Source organism: Eschrichtius robustus, chromosome 6 (genome assembly GCF_028021215.1).
Source record: "Eschrichtius robustus isolate mEscRob2 chromosome 6, mEscRob2.pri, whole genome shotgun sequence".
Classification (NCBI taxonomy): Eukaryota; Metazoa; Chordata; class Mammalia; order Artiodactyla; family Eschrichtiidae; genus Eschrichtius; species Eschrichtius robustus.
The window spans coordinates 86,442,563-86,461,536 of NC_090829.1; the positions used below are offsets into that span (position 1 = coordinate 86,442,563).

At 35.9% G+C, this 18,974-nt stretch overlaps 1 protein-coding gene across 3 annotated transcripts in view; it reads right to left on the reverse strand.

Annotated features, from left to right (window-relative positions):
• The window catches only part of GRAMD1C (GRAM domain containing 1C), a 92,007-nt gene that overhangs the window by 43,218 nt on the left and 29,815 nt on the right, over nucleotides 1-18,974 (reverse strand). For all 3 annotated transcript variants that reach the window (XM_068546726.1, XM_068546727.1, XM_068546725.1), the window contains exons 3-5: nucleotides 17,290-17,393; nucleotides 16,609-16,704; nucleotides 10,640-10,720 (exon numbers count right to left, since the gene is read on the reverse strand). In XM_068546726.1, the coding sequence (XP_068402827.1) occupies nucleotides 10,640-10,720; nucleotides 16,609-16,704; nucleotides 17,290-17,393 (281 nt within the window). The remainder of the gene's footprint in view (nucleotides 1-10,639; nucleotides 10,721-16,608; nucleotides 16,705-17,289; nucleotides 17,394-18,974) is intronic.

Consider the following 18,974-nt stretch of genomic DNA (forward strand, 5'->3'; position numbering starts at 1 on the left):
TACAGCCCTAGAAATGGAATTGCTGGGTCATATGGTAGCTCTATATTCAACATTTTGAGAAACTACCAAACTGTTTTTCAAATTTTTCCAAGTTTTACAATGCCACCAGCAATGCATGAGGGCTCTAGTTTATCCACATCTTCAACATTAGGTAATGTCTGTCTTTTTATTTTAGCCATCCCAGTGGGTGTGAAGTGGTATCTCACTGTGGTTTTGATTTATGTTTCTCTAACAGCTAATGACACTAAGCATCTCTGCGTGTACTTGGTCATTTGTATATGTTCTTTGGAGAAATTACAATTCAAATCCTTTGCCCACTTTTTAATTGGCTATTTGTCTTTTTCTTGTTGAGTTGTAAGAATTCTTTATATGGGCTTCCCTGGTGGCACAGTGGTTGAGAGTCTGCCTGCCAATGCAGGGGACACGGGTTCGAGCCCTGGTCTGGGAAGATCCCACATGCCGCGGAGCAACTAAGCCCGTGAGCCACAACTACTGAGCCTGCGCGTCTGGAGCCTGTGCTCCGCAACGGGAGAGGCCGCGACAGTGAGAGGCCCGTGCACCGCGATGAAGAGTGGCCCCCGCTCGCCGCAACTGGAGAAAGCCCTTGCACAGAAACGAAGACCCAACACAGCCAAAAATAAATAAATAAATAAATAAATTTATAAAAAAAAAAAAAAAGAATTCTTTATATACTCTTAACTTGCACATATTTCCTCTCCAGATATATAACTCTGGATGCAAATACCTTATCAGATATATAACTTGCACATATTTCCTCTCCAGATATGTAACTCTGGATGCAAATACCTTATCAGATATATAACTTGCAGATATCCTCTCCATGAGTTAGTTGCCTTTTCCCTCTCTTGATGGACTCCTTCAAGCACAAAGTTTTTAATTTTGATGAAACCCAATTTATCTATTTTTTTCCTTTGCCACTTGAGCTTTTGATGTCATATCTAAGAAACCATTGTCTAATCCAAAGGTCATGAGTATTTACGCCTACAGCTTCTTCTGAGAGTTTTATACTTTTAGACCTTGCATTTAGGTCTATGATCCATTGTGAGTTAATTTTTGTATATGGTATGAAGTAGGGGTTAAAATTCATTCTTTTGCATGTTGATATCTAGTTATTCCAGCACCATTTGGTGAAAAGACTATTTATTCCCCACTGAATTATTTTGGTAACCTTGTCAAAAATCAATTTATGATTGATAATTAATTTTAAGATTTTATTTCTAGATTCTCAATTCTATGCCATTAATCTATGTCTAGACTTTTGCCAGGTATAGTGCCTTGATTACTGCAGATGTGTAGTACACACTGAAATCAAGAAGTGAAAGTCCTCCAATGTTATGAACCAAACACAGGGTATACTGCCTTGATTACTGCAGGTTTGCAGTAAACATTGAAATCAAGAAGTGTTAAGTCCTCCAATGTTATGAACCAAATTGTATTCCCCCAAATTCACATGCGGAAGCTCCAACCCCCAATATGACTATACTTGGAGACAGAGATTTTAAGGAGGAAATTAAGGTTAAATGAAGTTGCTATGCTCTGAATTGTGTCCCCCCAAAATCCATATGTTGAAACCCCAACTCCCAATGTATTTGGAGATGGGGCCTTTGGGTTCCAGAACTCTAAGAAAATAAATTTCTGTTGTTTAAGCCATTCGGCCTATGGCATTTTTTTATGGCAGACCTAACAGACTAATTCATCCAACTTTCTTCTTCTTTTTCAAGATTGTTTTTGCTATTCTGGGTACCTTGCATTTCCATATGAGTTTTAGAATCCACTTGTCAATTTCTACAAAAATGCCAGTTGGTATTCTGATATGGATTGCACTGAATCTGCAGATCAATTTGGGGAGTATTGCCATATTAACAATATTAAGTCTTCTAATCCATGAGCATGAGATTCTTTTCATTTACTTAAGTCTCCTTTAATTTCTTTCAACTATGTCTAGTAGCTTTCAGTACATGTCTTATACTTCTGTTAAATTTATTCCCAAGTATTTTATTCTTTTTTGACGCTATTGTAAATGAATTTTTTTTAATTTTTATTTTCAGATTGTTTATTGTGAATGTATAGAAAATGTAAGTAATCTTTGTATTTTGATCATGCATTCTGCAACATTACTGAACTTATTTATTGGTTCTCGCACATTTTTATTGGTTTTCTTAGGATTTTATATACACAAAAACATGTCATCTGTCAATGGAGATAGTTTTATTTCTTCATTTTTTTTTTTGAAATGACAGATCTTTCTTAGAGCTTTTATTCAATTCATGTTGTGTATATCTCTATAGTATATAAAATAGATACATGTGTTGAAATATAAACTTACCAAAGAGAACTTATCTCCAGGCAGTTTTTCTGTTTGAAGAACTAAAATAAATAGTTCCTAAAATTATTTTTTTTAATGTTTTAATTTAATTTTATTTTTTTATATAGTAGGTTCTTATTAGTCATCAATTTTATACACATCAGTGTATACATGTCAATGCCAATCGCCCAATTCATCACACCACCACCCCCACACCCCCATGGCTTTCCCCCTCGGTGTCCATACGTTTGTTCTCTACATCTGTGTCTCAACTTCTGCCCTGCAAACAGCTTCATCTGTACCATTTTTCTAGGTTCCACATACATGCATTAATACGATAATGCAATATTTGTTTTTCTCTTTCTGACTTACTTCACTCTCTATAACAGTCTCTAGATCCATCCACGTCTCAGCAAATGACTCAATTTCGTTCCTTTTTATGGCTGTGTAATATTCCATTGTATGTATGTACCACATCTTCTTTATCCATTCATCTGTCGATGGGCATTTAGGTTGCTTCCATGACCTGGCTATTGTAAATAGTGCTGCAATGAACATTGGGGTGTATGTGTCTTTTTGAATTATGGTTTTCTCTGGGTATGTGCCCAGTAGTGGGATTGCTGGATCATATGGTAATTCTATTTTTAGTTTTTTAAGAAACCTCCATACTGTTCTCCATAGTGGCTGTATCAATTCACATTCACTCCAACAATGCAAGAGGGTTCCCTTTTCTCCACACCCTCTTCAGCATTTGTTGTTTGTAGATTTTCTGATGATGCCCATTCTAACTGGTGTGAGGTGATACCTCGTTGTAGTTTTGATTTGCATTTCTCTAATAATTAGTGATGTTGAGCAGCTTTTCATGTGTTTCTTGGCCATCTGTATGTGCTCTTTGGAGAAATGTCTATTTAGGTCTTCTGCCCATTTTTGGATTGGGTTGTTTGTTTCTTTAATATTGAGCTGCATGAACTGTTTACATATTTTGGAGATTAATCCTTTGTCCGTTGATTCATTTGCAAATATTTTCTCCTATTCTGAGGGTTGTCTTTTCATCTTCTTTATGGTTTCCTTTGCTGTGCAAAACTTTGAAGTTTCATTAGGTGCCATTTGTTTATTTTTGATTTTATTTCCATTACTCTAGGAGGTGGATCAAAAAAGATCTTGCTGTGATTTATGTCAAAGAGTGTTCTTCCTATGTTTTCCTCTAAGAGTTTTATAGTGTCCGGTCTTACATTTAGGTCTCTAATCCATTTTGAGTTTATTTTTGTGTATGGTGTTAGGGAGTGTTCTAATTTCATTCTTTTACATGTAGCTGTCCAGTTTTCCCAGCACCACTTATTGAAGAGACTGTCTTTTCTCCATTGTATAACCTTGCCTCCTTTGTCATAGATTAGTTGACCATAGGTGCGTGGGTTTATCTCTGGGCTTTCTATCTTGTTCCATTGATCTATGTTTCTGTTTTTGTGCCAGTACCATATTGTCTTGATTACTGTAGCTTTGTAGTATAGTCTAAAGTCAGGGAGTCTGATTCCTCCAGCTCCGTTTTTTTCCCTCAAGACTGCTTTGGCTATTCGGGGTCTTTTGTGTCTCCATACAAATTTGAAGACTTTTTGTTCTAGTTCCGTAAAAAATGCCATTAGTAAATTGATAGGGATTGCATTGAATCTGTAGATTTCTTTGGGTAGTATAGTCATTTTCACAATATTGATTCTTCCAATCCAAGAACATGGTATATCTCTCCATCTGTTGGTATCATCTTTCATTTCTTTCATCAGTGTCTTATAGTTTTCTGCATACAGGTCTTTTGTCTCCCTAGGTAGGTTTATTCCTAGGTATTTTATTCTTTTTTTTACAATGGTAAATAGGAGTGTTTCCTTAATTTCTCTTTCAGATTTTTCATCATTAGTGTATAGGAATGTAAGAGATTTCTGTGCATTAATTTTGCATCCTGCAACTTTACCAAATTCATTGATTAGCTGTAGTAGTTTTCTGGTGGCATTTTTACGATTCTCTATGTATAGTATCATGTCATCTGCAAACAGTGACAGTTTTACTTCTTCTTTTTCAATTTGGATTCCTTTTATTTCTTTTTCTTCTCTGACTGCTGTGGCTAGGACTTCCAAAACTATGTTGAATAAGAGTGGTGAGAGTGGACATCCTTGTCTTGTTCCTGATCTTAGAGGAAATGCTTTCAGTTTTTCACCATTGAGAATGATGTTTGCTGTGGGTTTGTCATATATGGCCTTTATTATGTTGAGGTAGGTTCCCTCTATGTCCACTTTCTGGAGAGTTTTTATCATAAATGGGTGTTGAATTTTGTCAAAAGCTTTTTCTGCATCTATTGAGATGATCATATGGTTTTTATGCTTCGATTTGTTAATATGGTGTATCACATTGATTGATTTGCATATATTGAAGAATCCTTGCATCCCTGGGATAAATCCCACTTGATCATGGCGTATGATCCTTTTAATGTGTTGTTGGATTCTGTTTCCTAGTATTCTGTTGAGGATTTTTGCATCTATATTCATCAGTGATATTAGTCTGTAATTTTCTTTTTTTGTAGTGTCTTAGTCTGGTTTTGGTATCAGGGTGATGGTGGCCTCGTAGAATGAGTTTGGGAGTGTTCCTTCCTCTGCAATTTTTTGGAAGAGTTTGAGAAGGATGGGTGTTAGCTCTTCTCTACATGTTTGATAGAATTCACCTGTGAAGCCATCTGGTCCTGGACTTTTGTTTGTTGGAAGATTTTTAATCACAGTTTCAATTTCATTACTTGTGATTGGTCTGTTCATATTTTCTGTTTCTTCCTGGTTCAGTCTTGGAAGGTTATACCTTTCTAAGAATTTGTCCACTTCTTCCAGGTTTTCCATTTTATTGGCATAGAGTTGCTTGTAGTAGTCTCTTAGGATGCTTTGTATTTCTGTGGTGTCTGTTGTAACTTCTCCTTTTTCATTTCTAATTTTATTGATTTGATTCCTCTCCCTCTTTTTCTTGATGAGTCTGGCTAATGGTTTATCAATTCTGTTTATCTTCTCAAAGAACCAGCTTTTAGTTTTATTGATCTTTGTTATTGTTTCTTTGTTTCTATTTCATTTATTTCTGCTCTGATCTTTATGATTTCTTTCCTTCTGCTAACTTTGGGTTTTGTTTGTTCTTCTTTCTCTAGTTCCTTTAGGTGTAACGTTAGATTGTTTACTTGAGATTTTTCTTGTTATTTGAGGTAGGCTTGTATAGCTATAAACTTCCCTCTTAGAACTGCTTTTGCTGCATCCCATAGGTTTTGGATCGTCGTGTTTTCATTGTCATTTGCCTCTAGGCATTTTTTGATTTCCTCTTTGATTTCTTCAGTGATCTCTTGGTTATTTAGTAACGTATTGTTTAGCCTCCATGTGTTTGTGTTTTTTACCTTTTTTTTCCTTTTAATTGATTTCTAATCTCATAGCATTGTGGTCAGAAAAGATGCTTGATATGATTTCAATTTTCTTAAATTTACTGAGGCTTGATTTGTGACCCAAGATGTGATCTGTGCTGGAGAATGTTCCGTGCGCACTTGAGAAGAAAGCATAATCTGCTGTTTTTGGATGAAATGTCCTATAAATATCAATTAAATCTATCTGGTCTATTGTGTCATTTAAAGCTTCTGTTTCCTTATTAATTTTCTGTTTGGATGATCTGTCCATTGGTGTAAGTGAGGTGTTAAAGTCCCCCACTATTATTGTGTTACTGTCGATTTCCTCTTTTACAGCTGTTAGCAGTTGCCTTATGTATTGAGGTGCTCCTATGTTGGGTGCATATATATTTATATTTGTTATATCTTCTTCTTGGATTGATCCCTTGATCATTATGTAGTGTCCTTCCTTGTCTCTTGTAACATTCTTTATTTTAAAGTCTATTTTATCTGATATGAGTATTGCTACTCCAGCTTTCTTTTGATTTCCATTTGCATGGAATATCTTTTTCCATCCCCTCACTTTCAGTCTGTATGTGTCCCTAGGTCTGAAGTGGGTCTCTTGTAGACAGTATATAGATGGGTCTTGTTTTTGTATCCATTCAGCAAGCCTGTGTCTTTTGGTTGGAGCATTTAATCCATTCACGTTTAAGGTAATTATCGATACGTATGTTCCTATGACCATTTTCTTAATTGTTTTGGGTTTGTTTTTGTAGGTCCTTTTCTTCTCTTGTGTTTCCCACTTAGAGAAGTTCCTTTAGCATTTATTGTAGAGCTGGTTTGGTGGTGCTGAATTCTCTTAGCTTTTGCTTGTCTGTAAAGCTTTTGATTTCTCCATCGAATCTGAATGAGCTCCTTGCCGGGTATAGTAATTTTGGTTACAGGTTCTTCCCTTTCATCACTTTAAGTATATCATGCCACTCCCTTCTGGCTTGTAGAGTTTCTGCTGAGAAATCAGCTGTTAACCTTATGGGAGTTCCCTTGTATGTTATTTGTCATTTTTCCCTTGCTGCTTTCAATAACTTTTCTTTGTCTTTGATTTTTTCCAATTTGATTACTATGTGTCTCAGTGTGTTTCTCCTTGGGTTTATCCTGTATGGGACTCGCTGCGCTTCCTGGACCTGGGTGGCTATTTCCTTTCCCATGTTAGGGAAGTTTTCGACTATAATCTCTTCAAATATTTTCTCTGGTCCTTTCTCTCTTCTCCTTCTGGGACCCCTATAATGCGAATGTTGTTGCGTTTAATGTTGTCCCAGAGGTCTCTTAGGCTGTCTTCATTTCTTTCCATTCTTTTTTCTTTATTCTGTTCCACGACAGTGAATTCCACCATTCTGTCTTCCAGGTCACTTATCCGTCCTTCTGCCTCGGTTATTCTGCTATTGATTCCTTCTAGTGTAGTTATCATTTCAGTTATTGTATTGTTCATCTCTATTTGTTTGTTCTTTAATTCTTCTAGATCTTTGTTAAACATTTCTTGCATCTTCTCGATCTTTGCCTCCATTCTTTTTCCGAGGTCCTGGATCATCTTCGCTATCATTATTCTGAATTCTTTTTCTGGAAGGTTGCCTACCTCTGCTTCACTTAGTTGTTTTTCTGGGGTTTTATCTTGTTCCTTCATCTGGTACATTGCCCTCTGCCTTTTCATCTTGTCTATATTTCTGTGAATGTGGTTTTTGTTCCACAGGCTGCAGGATTGTAGTTCTTCTTGCTTCTGCTGTCTCTATTTCTTCATTTTTAATGTGGATGTCTTTTACTTCTTTTTCTTGCCTAATTTCCCTGGCTAGAGCCTTCAATACAATGTTGAACAGAAGTGGCAAGAAAGGACATCCTTGCCTTGTTCCTGACCTTAAGGCGGAAGCATTAGTCTCTCACCATTAAATATGTAGGTGTGAATTTTATCAGGCTGATGAAATTTCCTGCTAGCCCTAGCCTGTTTTATTTTTTATCATGAAAGGATGTTGGATTCTGTCAAATATTTTTCCTGTATTGATTGAGATGATCATGTTTTTTGTCCTCTATTCTAATATAGTGTAGTGCATTGATCAATTTTCATGTTGAACAACCTTGTATAAATCATGGCATATAATCTTTTTATATGTTGCTGACTTTGGTTTGCTAATATTTTCTTGAGGATTTTTGTGTCTACATTCATAGACACAATGAACATAAATATTGGTCTGTAGTTTTCTTGTGATGTTCTTTGTCTGTTTTTGGTATCAAGGTAATACAGGCTTCATAGACTGAGTTGGGAAGTGTTCCCTCCTATTTAATTTTTTGGAATACTTTGTGAAAGACTGAAAGATTGGTATTAATTCTACTGTAACATTTGGCAGGATGCACCAATGAAGCCATCTGGACCTGAGCTTTTCTCTGTAAGTAGATTTTTGATTACTAATTCAGTCTCTTTCCTTGTTATAGGTCTATTCAGATTTTCTATTTCTGATTGAGTCAGTTTTAATAGTTTGTGACATTCTAGGTATTTGTTCATTTCATTTAGGTTAACTAATTTGTTGGCATACAATTGTTCATAGTATAAACCCTTTATTTTTGTAAGGTCGGTAGTAATGTTACCACTTTCACTTCTGAATGTAATAATTTTAATTTTTTCTTGGTAACCCTAGCTAAAGGTTTGTCAATTTTGTTGATCTTTTCAAATAAAGAACTTTTGGTTCTGTTGATTAACACTATTTTTCTGTTCTTTATTTCATACATTTCTCTTTTTTTAATAAATTTATTTATTTATTTATTATTTTTGGTTGCCTTGGGTCTTTGTTGCTGCATGCAGGCTTTCTCTAGTTGCGGTAAGCAGGAGCCACTCTTTTTTGTGGTGTGCGGGCTTCTCTTGTTGCAGAGCACGGGCTCTAAGCACGCAGGCTTCAGTAGTTGTGGCACACAGGCTCAGTAGTTGTGGTTTGCGGGCTCTAGAGCACAGGCTCAATAGTTGTGGGACATGGGCTTAGTTGCTCTGCGGCATATGCGATCTTCCCAAACCAGGGATCGAACCCATGTCCCCTGCATTGGCAGGCAGATTCTTAACCACTGCACCACCAGGGAAGTCCCATATATTTCTCTTCTAATCTTTATTATTTCCTTGCTTCTATTTGCTTTCAGTTTAGTTTCCTCTTTTTTTTCTAATTTCTTAAGGTAGAAAGTTAGTTTATTGATTTGAGATCACTCTTCTTTTTAAATATAGGTGTTTATAGTTATAAATTCTCCTCTTAAGCCCTGCTTTACCTGTATCTCATAAGTCTTGGTATGTTGTGTTTTTGTTTTCATTTAACTCAAAGTATTTTCTAATTTCCCTTGTGATTTCTTCTTTCACCATTGGCTTTCTAGGCGTGTTATGCTTAATACCCACTTTTTTGTGAATTTCCCAAACTTTCTTCTGTTACTGAATTCTAATTTCATTCCATTGTGATCAGAGAACACATTTTGTATTATTTCAATCCTTTTGAATTTATTAAGGCTTGTTTTATGACCTAGTGTATGGTCTATTCTGAGAATGTTCCATGTACGCTTGAGAAGGATGTGTATTCTGTTTTGAGTGGAATGTTCCACAGATGTCTTTTAGTTCTAGTTATATAGTTTTGTTCATCTTCTCTTTCCTTGTTGATCTTCTGTGTAGTTATTCTACACATCATTTAAAGTGGGGTACTGAAATCTCCCAACTATTATTGTTAAATTGCCTATTTTTCTCTTCAGTTCTGCCAGTTTTTGTTCCATGTATTCTATTTATTTATGTTTATGTGGTGATTTATTTCTGTTCCATATATTTTAGAGTTCTCTTATTAGGTTCATATAAGTCTATAATTATTATGAATTCCAGATGGATTGACCCTTTTATTATTATAAAATATTCTTCCTTGTCTCTACTAATTTTTGTCTTTAAGCTTATTTTGTCTGATTACTATAGTCACTTCAGCTCTCTTTTGGATATTGTTTGCATAGTATATCTTTTTCTATCCTTTTACTTTCCATCTGTTTCTGTCTTTAAATCTAATGTGTCTATATATGGAATCTAAAAAAAAAAAAAGAAAATGGTTCTGAAGAACCTAGGGGCAGGACAAGAATAAAGATGCAGATGTAGAGAATAGACTTGAGGACACAGGGAGGGAGAAGGGTAAGCTGGGATGAAGTGAGAGAGTGGCATGGACATATATACACAACCAAATGTAAAATAGATAGCTAGTGGGAAGCAGCCACATAGCACAGGGAGATCAGCTCGGTGCTTTGTGACCACCTAGAGGGGTGGGATGGGGAGGGTTGGGAGGGAGACGCAAGAGGGAGGAGATATGGGGATATATGTGTATGTATAGCTGATTCACTTTGTTATAAAGCAGAAACTAACACACCATTGTAAAGCAATTATACTCCAATAAAGATGTTAAAAAAAATAAAAAATAAATAAATCTAATGTGTCTCTTATATATAGCATATAGTTGGATCATGTTTATCTCTGCCTTCTGCTTGAGGAGTTTAATCCACTTATGTTTAACGATTTAATGTAATGTCTTCTATCTTATTAGGTCTTTTTTGTCCCTCTATTCCTCCATTACTGCCTTCTATGTGTTAAATAGATATTTCTAGTGTGCCATTTTCATTCCCTTTATGTTTCTTTTACCATATTTTGGATGGTAAGTTATTATTAAGTTATTTTCTTGGTGGTTACTCTGGGGATTACAATTAACACCTTAACTTGTAACTATGGATTATGTTTTGCTTCACGTTTCTTCTTGGATTTGAATAGTCTAGTCAAAATTAACCACAGAAAAATAAAAAAGAGCTTTCAACTCACAAACACTGTTTAGGTACACACTGGGAGGTTGCTATTATAACAAGCACCAGCCTCTGGTATGAACACTTACCTTGTCTAACAGTACGTTCTGCCACAACCTAAAGATACTGAGGTAACTTCTATCCCTGGCAGCAAAAGATGTGAAGAAAAACTGCAAAGACAAATAATAGGACAATTTTAATGTCATGGAAATAAAAGGGAAAGTATCTGCCATGACAGTCTGCTGTGACTTGATATGGTCAAAGCAAACTAGTAGGTCACCATTGCCTACTTTATATACTAATTTTTGTTAAATTTTTCATTATAATAGAAAAAAACCACGTAACTGGTGCATGAACAAGGTGTCTTTTAAAATTGTACCTTACAGCAAAATAATTTTATCAATATTTACTAGGGAAAGGAGCTTGAACTGGGTAGCTATTTACATTCATTGTAGTTTAATTATTAAAATCAATCTAAATAAACTTATGAAAAAAATTAAAATTTTATTTATTCTGAACTTTGCAGAGAGATATGATTTGGTGGCTGTTTGAGCCAAATATACACAAAGAATAAGAGAAAAATGCAAGTGGACTTCAGAGATAGATTTATTTTAAGGATCCTAATTTAAAATTATATCATCTTTCATAGTCTTCTAAAAAAATCCAGAAATACCTAATCTCAATTAATTATAGATATAAAACACCCATGTTTACACTAAACTTTGCTTTCAATGTTGTATAAGAAAAATAGCATACTTCAATCTATAATTCCATGTTTGCTTTTAGCCCCATCTCCTCCTCTGCATGTAAATGATTTTGCAAAGTCGTATCTTATAATAGGCTTTTATGAGAAAATATGACAAGTGGCAGCACTAAGTACAGTCTCTCAGTGTATCGTCTCTTCTGATCCCCTAGTTAGTGACTTTGCATGATTGACTGGCTATTTTTAGGAATGAGAAAGCTCAGTTCCATTTTTGATTTATTAAATAAAATGCCAAACAAAATAGTATTTGAGGTGTTTATATTTTTCATAGAAAGATTTTAAAATAGTATTTTACCAGTTAATAAACTGAAACCTAGTTTATATAATATTCTTCAAAAAGCAAAACTTTTTGTAATGGGGATGTATCTAGGAGCTCTTCCAAACACAATTACACATATAATATTGTGACCTAATGATCACTATTTACTACCCTTTATCTCCTTTTCTTAGACCAAATTTTAATAATCTTACAACCTTGTATGTAGATATATAGATAAGAAAAATCTCCTAGTCCATCTCTTTTTCACCATGGTGTTATGCTTACTATTCCCACTTTTTAAACTAAATACTTTGTTATCAACTTTATCCACTCTTATATACCAAAACCACATTCTCAACTCCTTAACACTCCCATCTTTCTGGGCATCTTATTTTATTCCTTGTTAGATATCCAACTTCAAAAATTTACTAATATATCTTGCTTCGATAATAACCTTAGACAGTTCCCTGGTGGCCTAGTGGTTAGGATTCCAGGCTTTCACTGCCATGGCCTGGGTTCAGTCCCTGGTTGGGGAACTGAGATCCCGTAAGTTGTGCAGCGCGGCCAAATAATAAATAATAATTATTATAATAATAACCTTAATTTATGAGGAGTTCTGGATAATGATATCTCTAAGCTGCTGGGGCATAGAACGTATGCTAGAAACGAAAACAACTAAAAGAAACATGATTAACCTTCCCTTAACCATATAGTACATGGAGGGATAAATACTTAGTAGTGTAGATTTTTTTTCTCCATGATGATGGTAAAAGATCACTGAATCAATACAGTGAGGTAGTTAGGACCAGTGTCTCTGCAATTAAACTACCTGGGTTCATATCCTGGCTCTACCACTCAGTTCTATGACTTTGAGTCACTTTTATTTTCTTTAATTTCCTCATCTACAAAATGAGGATAATTTCAGTAGCAAATTTTTGTGAGAACTAAATGAGAAAATACATGTAAAAAAAACTTAGCACAATATTTAGAACAAGTATGTTCGGCAAATGCTAGCTGTTGTTATCATTATTAAAATTTAAATGCTTGACTCTGAAATTCCATTACCTATGTGAGAAAGCCACAAATGAGCTTAAGAAAGCATGGTCAGACTGTTCACCACAGCACTGTTTGTAATAAAACAATGGAAGTGAACGATTAAGGAAACCATGGTAAATCCATTCTATGAAATATTATACAGCACTTTAATAAGCAGAGATAGGCCAGTCTATATGTGCTAACCTGTGACTCCAAGAAATAATGTTAAGTTCTTTTTTAAGAAAGGAGAACTGACGAACAACACATATAAGATAGCATTTACTTTAAAAACAAAGCAAAACTATATGTTTATATGTATGTGTATATACATGTAAATACAAAGGAAGAAGGTCTGAAAGGTCTGAAAAGATATATACAAAACTGATAACAGTGTTTGCCTCTAAAAAAGCAATGGGATTGGGTATTACAGGCATGGAAGGAAGATGTTAGTTTTAGAACTGTTTGATGATTTTCTTAAACAATGCAGTGTGTGTGTGTATATCAAGCTAAGAAAAAAAAGAGAGAATTTTATTCAAGCCAAACTGAGGAGACAGTCTTTCAGATATCTCTGAGGACTGTCCCACTAGTCAAGAGTTAGAGATGCAGTTAGACAAAGAATTATGTATCATATTAACAGGTTAACATTATACATAAAGTTCATCAGAGCTGTTTGGTCAGGTGTGCACATACAGAGCAAGCCTTTAGGGTTCATTGCAACCCCCTGTATGGAACAGGAAAAGAAATATTAATCTTAAGATTACAATGCTGGCATCTGAAAAATGGGACCATTCTCCTACTCTGAGGAAGTCTGGTTAACGTGTAATGTAGATGAACATTGCACACTGGGAAAGACTCGTCCCAAACGGGGGCATGTTGGGGTGCGTTATGTGCGTTTCAATTCTGACTTAGTTTGATTGTCCTGCCATAGAGAAATTTATGATTTTTTTCCTCATCACATACATTTATTGTAAAATTAAGAATAAGCTTATTTTAGGTCTTGTTCCCTTCCTGAACAGTTTGGCCCTAAAGCTGTTTAGCGGAACAGAGGAAAGCAAGGCATCCACGCTAGAGGTAAGGGTAGGGGCAGAGGAGCTGCAATAGCCCAAAGCAGGGTGTCAGCACCAGAAAAGAATGAGGAGGTTGTCCACGTAGAAGGGCTGCCCTGTGTGGAGTACCAGAGCCCAAGCAGGGTGAGGAGAGCTTTTTCAGGATGAGAGCCCTAGTGTGGTGGTGGGATGGGCAGCAACCTGACTCTATGTGTCAGAAACCAAGTGTAGGGGAGGGGCAGCAGGGGAGATGAAGATGCATTACATACAGGTCCACTGATCAAAGTAAATATATTACGGATAATGGGAGCCTGGTTTCTCTCAGTCAGGGAAGGGAGTTACAAATACAAAAGGGAAGGGATTTCCTTGGCGGTCCAGTGGTTGAGACTCCGCACTCTCAATGCAGGGGGCATGGGTTCCATCCCGGTCAGGGAACTAAGATCCCACATGCCACATGGTGCAGCCAAAAAAAATGAAGGGGAAAAGTAAAAATAACTCTGTGTTGTTGGACTGGAAGTAGAGGTATTCGTGTGAATTGGTGGTTTGTCATTCATAGATAGATACATAGATAAATGTAGATGTATAAGTGGGAATATATGTGTGTGTATTATGTATATAGGTGTGTAATTTATATATATATTGTATATCCCCTTGTTCTGCCCAATTAGAGGGCTCAAACAGTGATACCCTATAGCAGTGAACAAACTGGCTTCTAAATATCAGTCTCCCCTAAAAGAAAACAGGACTCCTTGGAGAAATGGCTGATTCCAGGACTGAGGCAGAGAAAACCTGTAACATCTTGTGCTAAAAAGCAAGAAAGTGGGCTTCCCTGGTGGCACAGTGGTTGAGAATCTGCCTGCCAATGCAGGGGACACGGGTTCAAGCCCTGGTCTGGGAAGATCCCACATGCCGCGGAGCAGCTGGGCCCGTGAGCCACAACTACTGAGCCTGCACGTCTGGAGCCTGTGCTCCACAGCAAGAGAGGCCGTGATAGTGAGAGGCCCGCGCACCGCGATGAAGAGTGGCCCCCGCTTGCCGCAACTAGAGAAAGCCCTCGCACAGAAACGAAGACCCAACACAGCCAAAAAAATTAATAAATTAATTAATTAATTAATTTAAAAAAAAAAAAAAGGCAAGAAAGTGCTCAAATAATGCTGAGAATAGTCAAAAGGACACCGGAGCCAGCTTGAGGGGGCTCCCACTGGCCAAATTTGGGACAATCATAAATAATGATAGCAATGGATTATAATTCATTGAAAAAAATAAGAAGCTATGAGGTCATATTGATATAAGTAAATAAATGAATAAATTTTATGAGGCATAGTATATTTACATAGTTTCAAAGTAGTTGACCACAAAACATTATTATGAAGGAAAATAGACTAACTTTACAGTAAAGTCTGGCAGACACCACCTTATTCAAGTGATCAAAGTGAATATCACCAGTAATGGTAGAAATTAAATCATGTACCACTTGATAGGACACAATGGAAAGAAGAGAGCATCACTTCTGTGTTATTTCTGTCAAAACTGTATAACTTAAACTTGATCATAAGAAAATATCAGACAAACACAATTGAGGGATATCCTACAAAACAACTGACCTATAATCTTTAGAAGCATCAAGGGCATAAAAGTCAAGGCAAGACTAAGGGACTAGTCCAGAATAAGGAAATTAAAGAGCATGACAGCTAAATGTAATAGGTATTTCTGAACTGGGCCTATTTGCTATAAAGGATTTTATTGGGATAATTGAGGAAACCAAAGCGGGTTTGAGAATTGAGCAGTGATAATGATCAATGTTAATTTCTTAAATTTGATGGTCATGTTGTGGTTATGTAGGAGAATGTCTTTGTTAGAAATACATGCTATATTTTCTTTAAACACATATTAGGTTCATTTCCATCTGCCATCTTTTTGGGGGATGAAAAACTCCCTAGCTGAACTATGTTTGCTAATAAATGTAACTTGAGATTTTTCTTTGAAATTAAACTGTAAAAATGTTAAACAAAAAAAAAAAAAAAAAGAAATACATGATAAACTATCTGGGATCATGTCTGGAGTGGTAAGTCTTCAGAGTGACATCTTATTCTCAAATAGTTCAGAGGGGAAAAGTTCTTTGTACTGTACCTGGCAGTGTTCTGTAGGGATGAGATTGTTTAAAAAGAAAACTGAAAGTGCATGTGAAAGAAACTTTACAAGATTAAAAAGTATCATCATAATGATTCAATCTCATGATTGTGTTTCTCTCCCCTCTCCCCCGCTCTCTTTCCTCTTTTCTCTTTCATCTTCTTCCTTCCTTCCTCCTTTCCTTCCTTTCTTCCTTCTTTCCTTCCTTCTTCCTCTTCATTCCCTTCCACACTTTCCTTTTTTCCTTCCTTCCTTCCTTATTTCTTTTTCTTTCTCAGCATTATGCTTCTAATGTCACATACGGAGCCCATATCAATTTTCCAGGTGGGTAGAAAAAGATTCTTCATACCAAGAAATGATGGATATTGTAGGTGGATAATAAAAATGATGGCAGTTAAAGAAAATCACCATTCTAAAAAAGATTGTAGTGATTATGTGTTTACTTGTATGCTACCAAATCTCTGTTCACTCTGGTTTTTATTAGTTGCTATTGTGCAGGTATTATTGACCAAACAACGATCATGGAATTATAGGGTATTTAGAAATAATAAGGATATTTGCTAAGGCTTACCCTACCTACCTCTTATAATGAAGAAATGAAAAATATGGGAGAAAGTTCTCTGTAAACTATAAACTGCAAAAAATTTTAGCAGTCATTTAAAGTTAGGCACCAATAAGTATTTAAGTATACAGAAATCTAGTATTAAATACTATTAAATATTCCTAACTCCAAGAAGAATTGCTTACATTCCCAACATTGATGATCAGTATGAGGCAGATTTTCTCCACATTATGTTACAAGGCAAAGGTAGAAAAGTTTTTCACCTTTTCACCCTCTGTAAAGATCTGGATAGCATTTGGGATGAGTCGAGCCGTCTTCTCCTTGGTCATAAAGGTTATGTTCTTTAAAGCAATAGAAATCTAAACACACAAAAAAGAATAAAAAATTGCAAAACGAATTTCTCAGAAACATACACAACACAAAATACCAAGTATTACATCAATCTAGTCCAGAATATTCAGGTGAAAAACCTAAAGGAGTTAATAAGCACATGCCCGCATTCTCTGAGATAAACACGGTGAACAGATATTCTTCCCTTCAGCAATTTCCTCCATCAGCTCCTATACCTAATATTAGGATAAAGTGTGAAAAGACACATGGGTATTTATGTTCCATATTAACACACACACAGACACACAAATACACACAAAAAATTCAGACAGTCTGTCACATAAGACATGCTTTTGGCAGCCAAAAGGAGGTATGTTCAAGCTGTTTTCAACCTGAAATCTCTTTTCCCAAATATATTAAATATATACAAATGGAGCTCAATGTATTAAGAAAAATATATTACACACTTATACTCCACATAAATATACTTAGATGTATAGATAAATACATGTAACTTACTTTGAAATCTAAAGTACATTGTTTTCAGAAGGACTGTATACATTTCTATCTCTGCAACTATTTGTATCAGCAAATCAAATGAAAATACATCTTACTGTAGTTTCCCATCTGAAGATGTTGCTATAGAAACATAGCCAGTTTTCTGAAAGGTATAGTCGTCCCTGAAGCAAAATGTCCCTCTGAAGAGCACAAGCATAATCTACATTAAAAAAATAATAATAATAAGGAACAGCTTAGTAACAAAAAAATGTGGCAACTTCATAAATCTTATACTACTTGAACACATGGAAAGTCATCACTTTGCTCATTAGTTCATTCATTCATTCATTCATTCACTTACTCCTATATTTTGGGCACCACACACCAGATATTTTGCTAGTCACTAGGGTTACCAGAAATGGACCTTGCCCTCATGGAACACTGTCTAGAGGGGAAGGCATACAATAAACAAACAGAAAAATAAGTATAATGACCAAAGTGTGGAGAAAGCTGAGAGCATATAGCAAGGGGTATACAGGTATGGGGGAGGGGGCAGGGAGAGTATACATGGAAAAGTTCTCCAGAAAAAGTACTCTATAAACTGAGATCTGAAGATCAACAAAGGGTCAGCAGGAACATGAGGGAACAGCATGTGCAAAGGCCCTGTGGTAGAAAGAAACAACATCTTTGAGCAACTATACAAAGATCTCTTGCTAGAGAAGCTGGAGAAGCTAGCTCATGTAAGGTCTCACAGGCCATGGCAGAGTGTGGATTTTATGAAAAGCCATCGACGAGCTTTAAGTGGGAGGGACATGATCAGATGTATGTTATTAAAGACCACTTTATTCACACTGTGAGTATGGATTCAGATAAATCAGTTGGAAATCCAGGGGGGAACTGATGGTGGCTCAGACCAAAAGATGACAGTACTAGAGAAAGAAGTAGTTAGATTCAGAGATATTTAAGGGGTAGTACTGATGGGGAATTGGTAACTAATTAGATGTTGGATGAGGGTGAGGGAGGGAGCAAGGATGACTCTAAAAATTGTATACATTTTAAGTTTAGTTTCAAGTTTGATCCTCTCTACCTCAGCACTAAAATCCAGCAAAATCAAGAGTGCTCTGGTAAATGCCACTGACTACAAGCAAGTTAACACCATGCCTCTAAGATTAAGACCTGTCTCTGTGACTAAAGTAAATAGCATTGCTAAATTATTAATAATATAAGATATAAAGAGCTGCTGTGAAGAGATTTAGTTTAATTGACAAATTTTAAAACTATATAAAGTGGTTAGCAATTTTAGGAAAAAGTTATTGAGGTTATGAACCTTAAAATATTTAAATTTGTTCGTGTTAAATTTCTAAGGAAATACTAAAAATAGAACAAAGGAATGCAGTCTTTCACAGTGCTTCCTTCAGCAAAACAAAACTGAGATGCCATCAAACCAAAAAGAAAAAAAAAAATCCTAGTAAATAAGCAGATTAAGTTACTCATTTACTAGTATGCATCTCTAAAACAGGGACGGGGCTAAAGGTCACCTTGAAGTATCCTGAAATTTTTATCTAAAGCGCTGAAACACATTATTAATTCGATGCTTCTCAAACATCAGATCAGAAATACCTGGTAGGTTTATTAAAATAAAGATTGCTAGGCCCTTCCCTGAGTTTCTGATTAAATACATCTGGGCTGGGGGGAGAGTCGGCACGTCTAGCAAGGCCCCAGGTGATGCCAACTTTGCTAGTCTGTGGACCACACTTTGAGAACCGCTGCACTATTTTACATTAACTCTATTCAAAGCTAT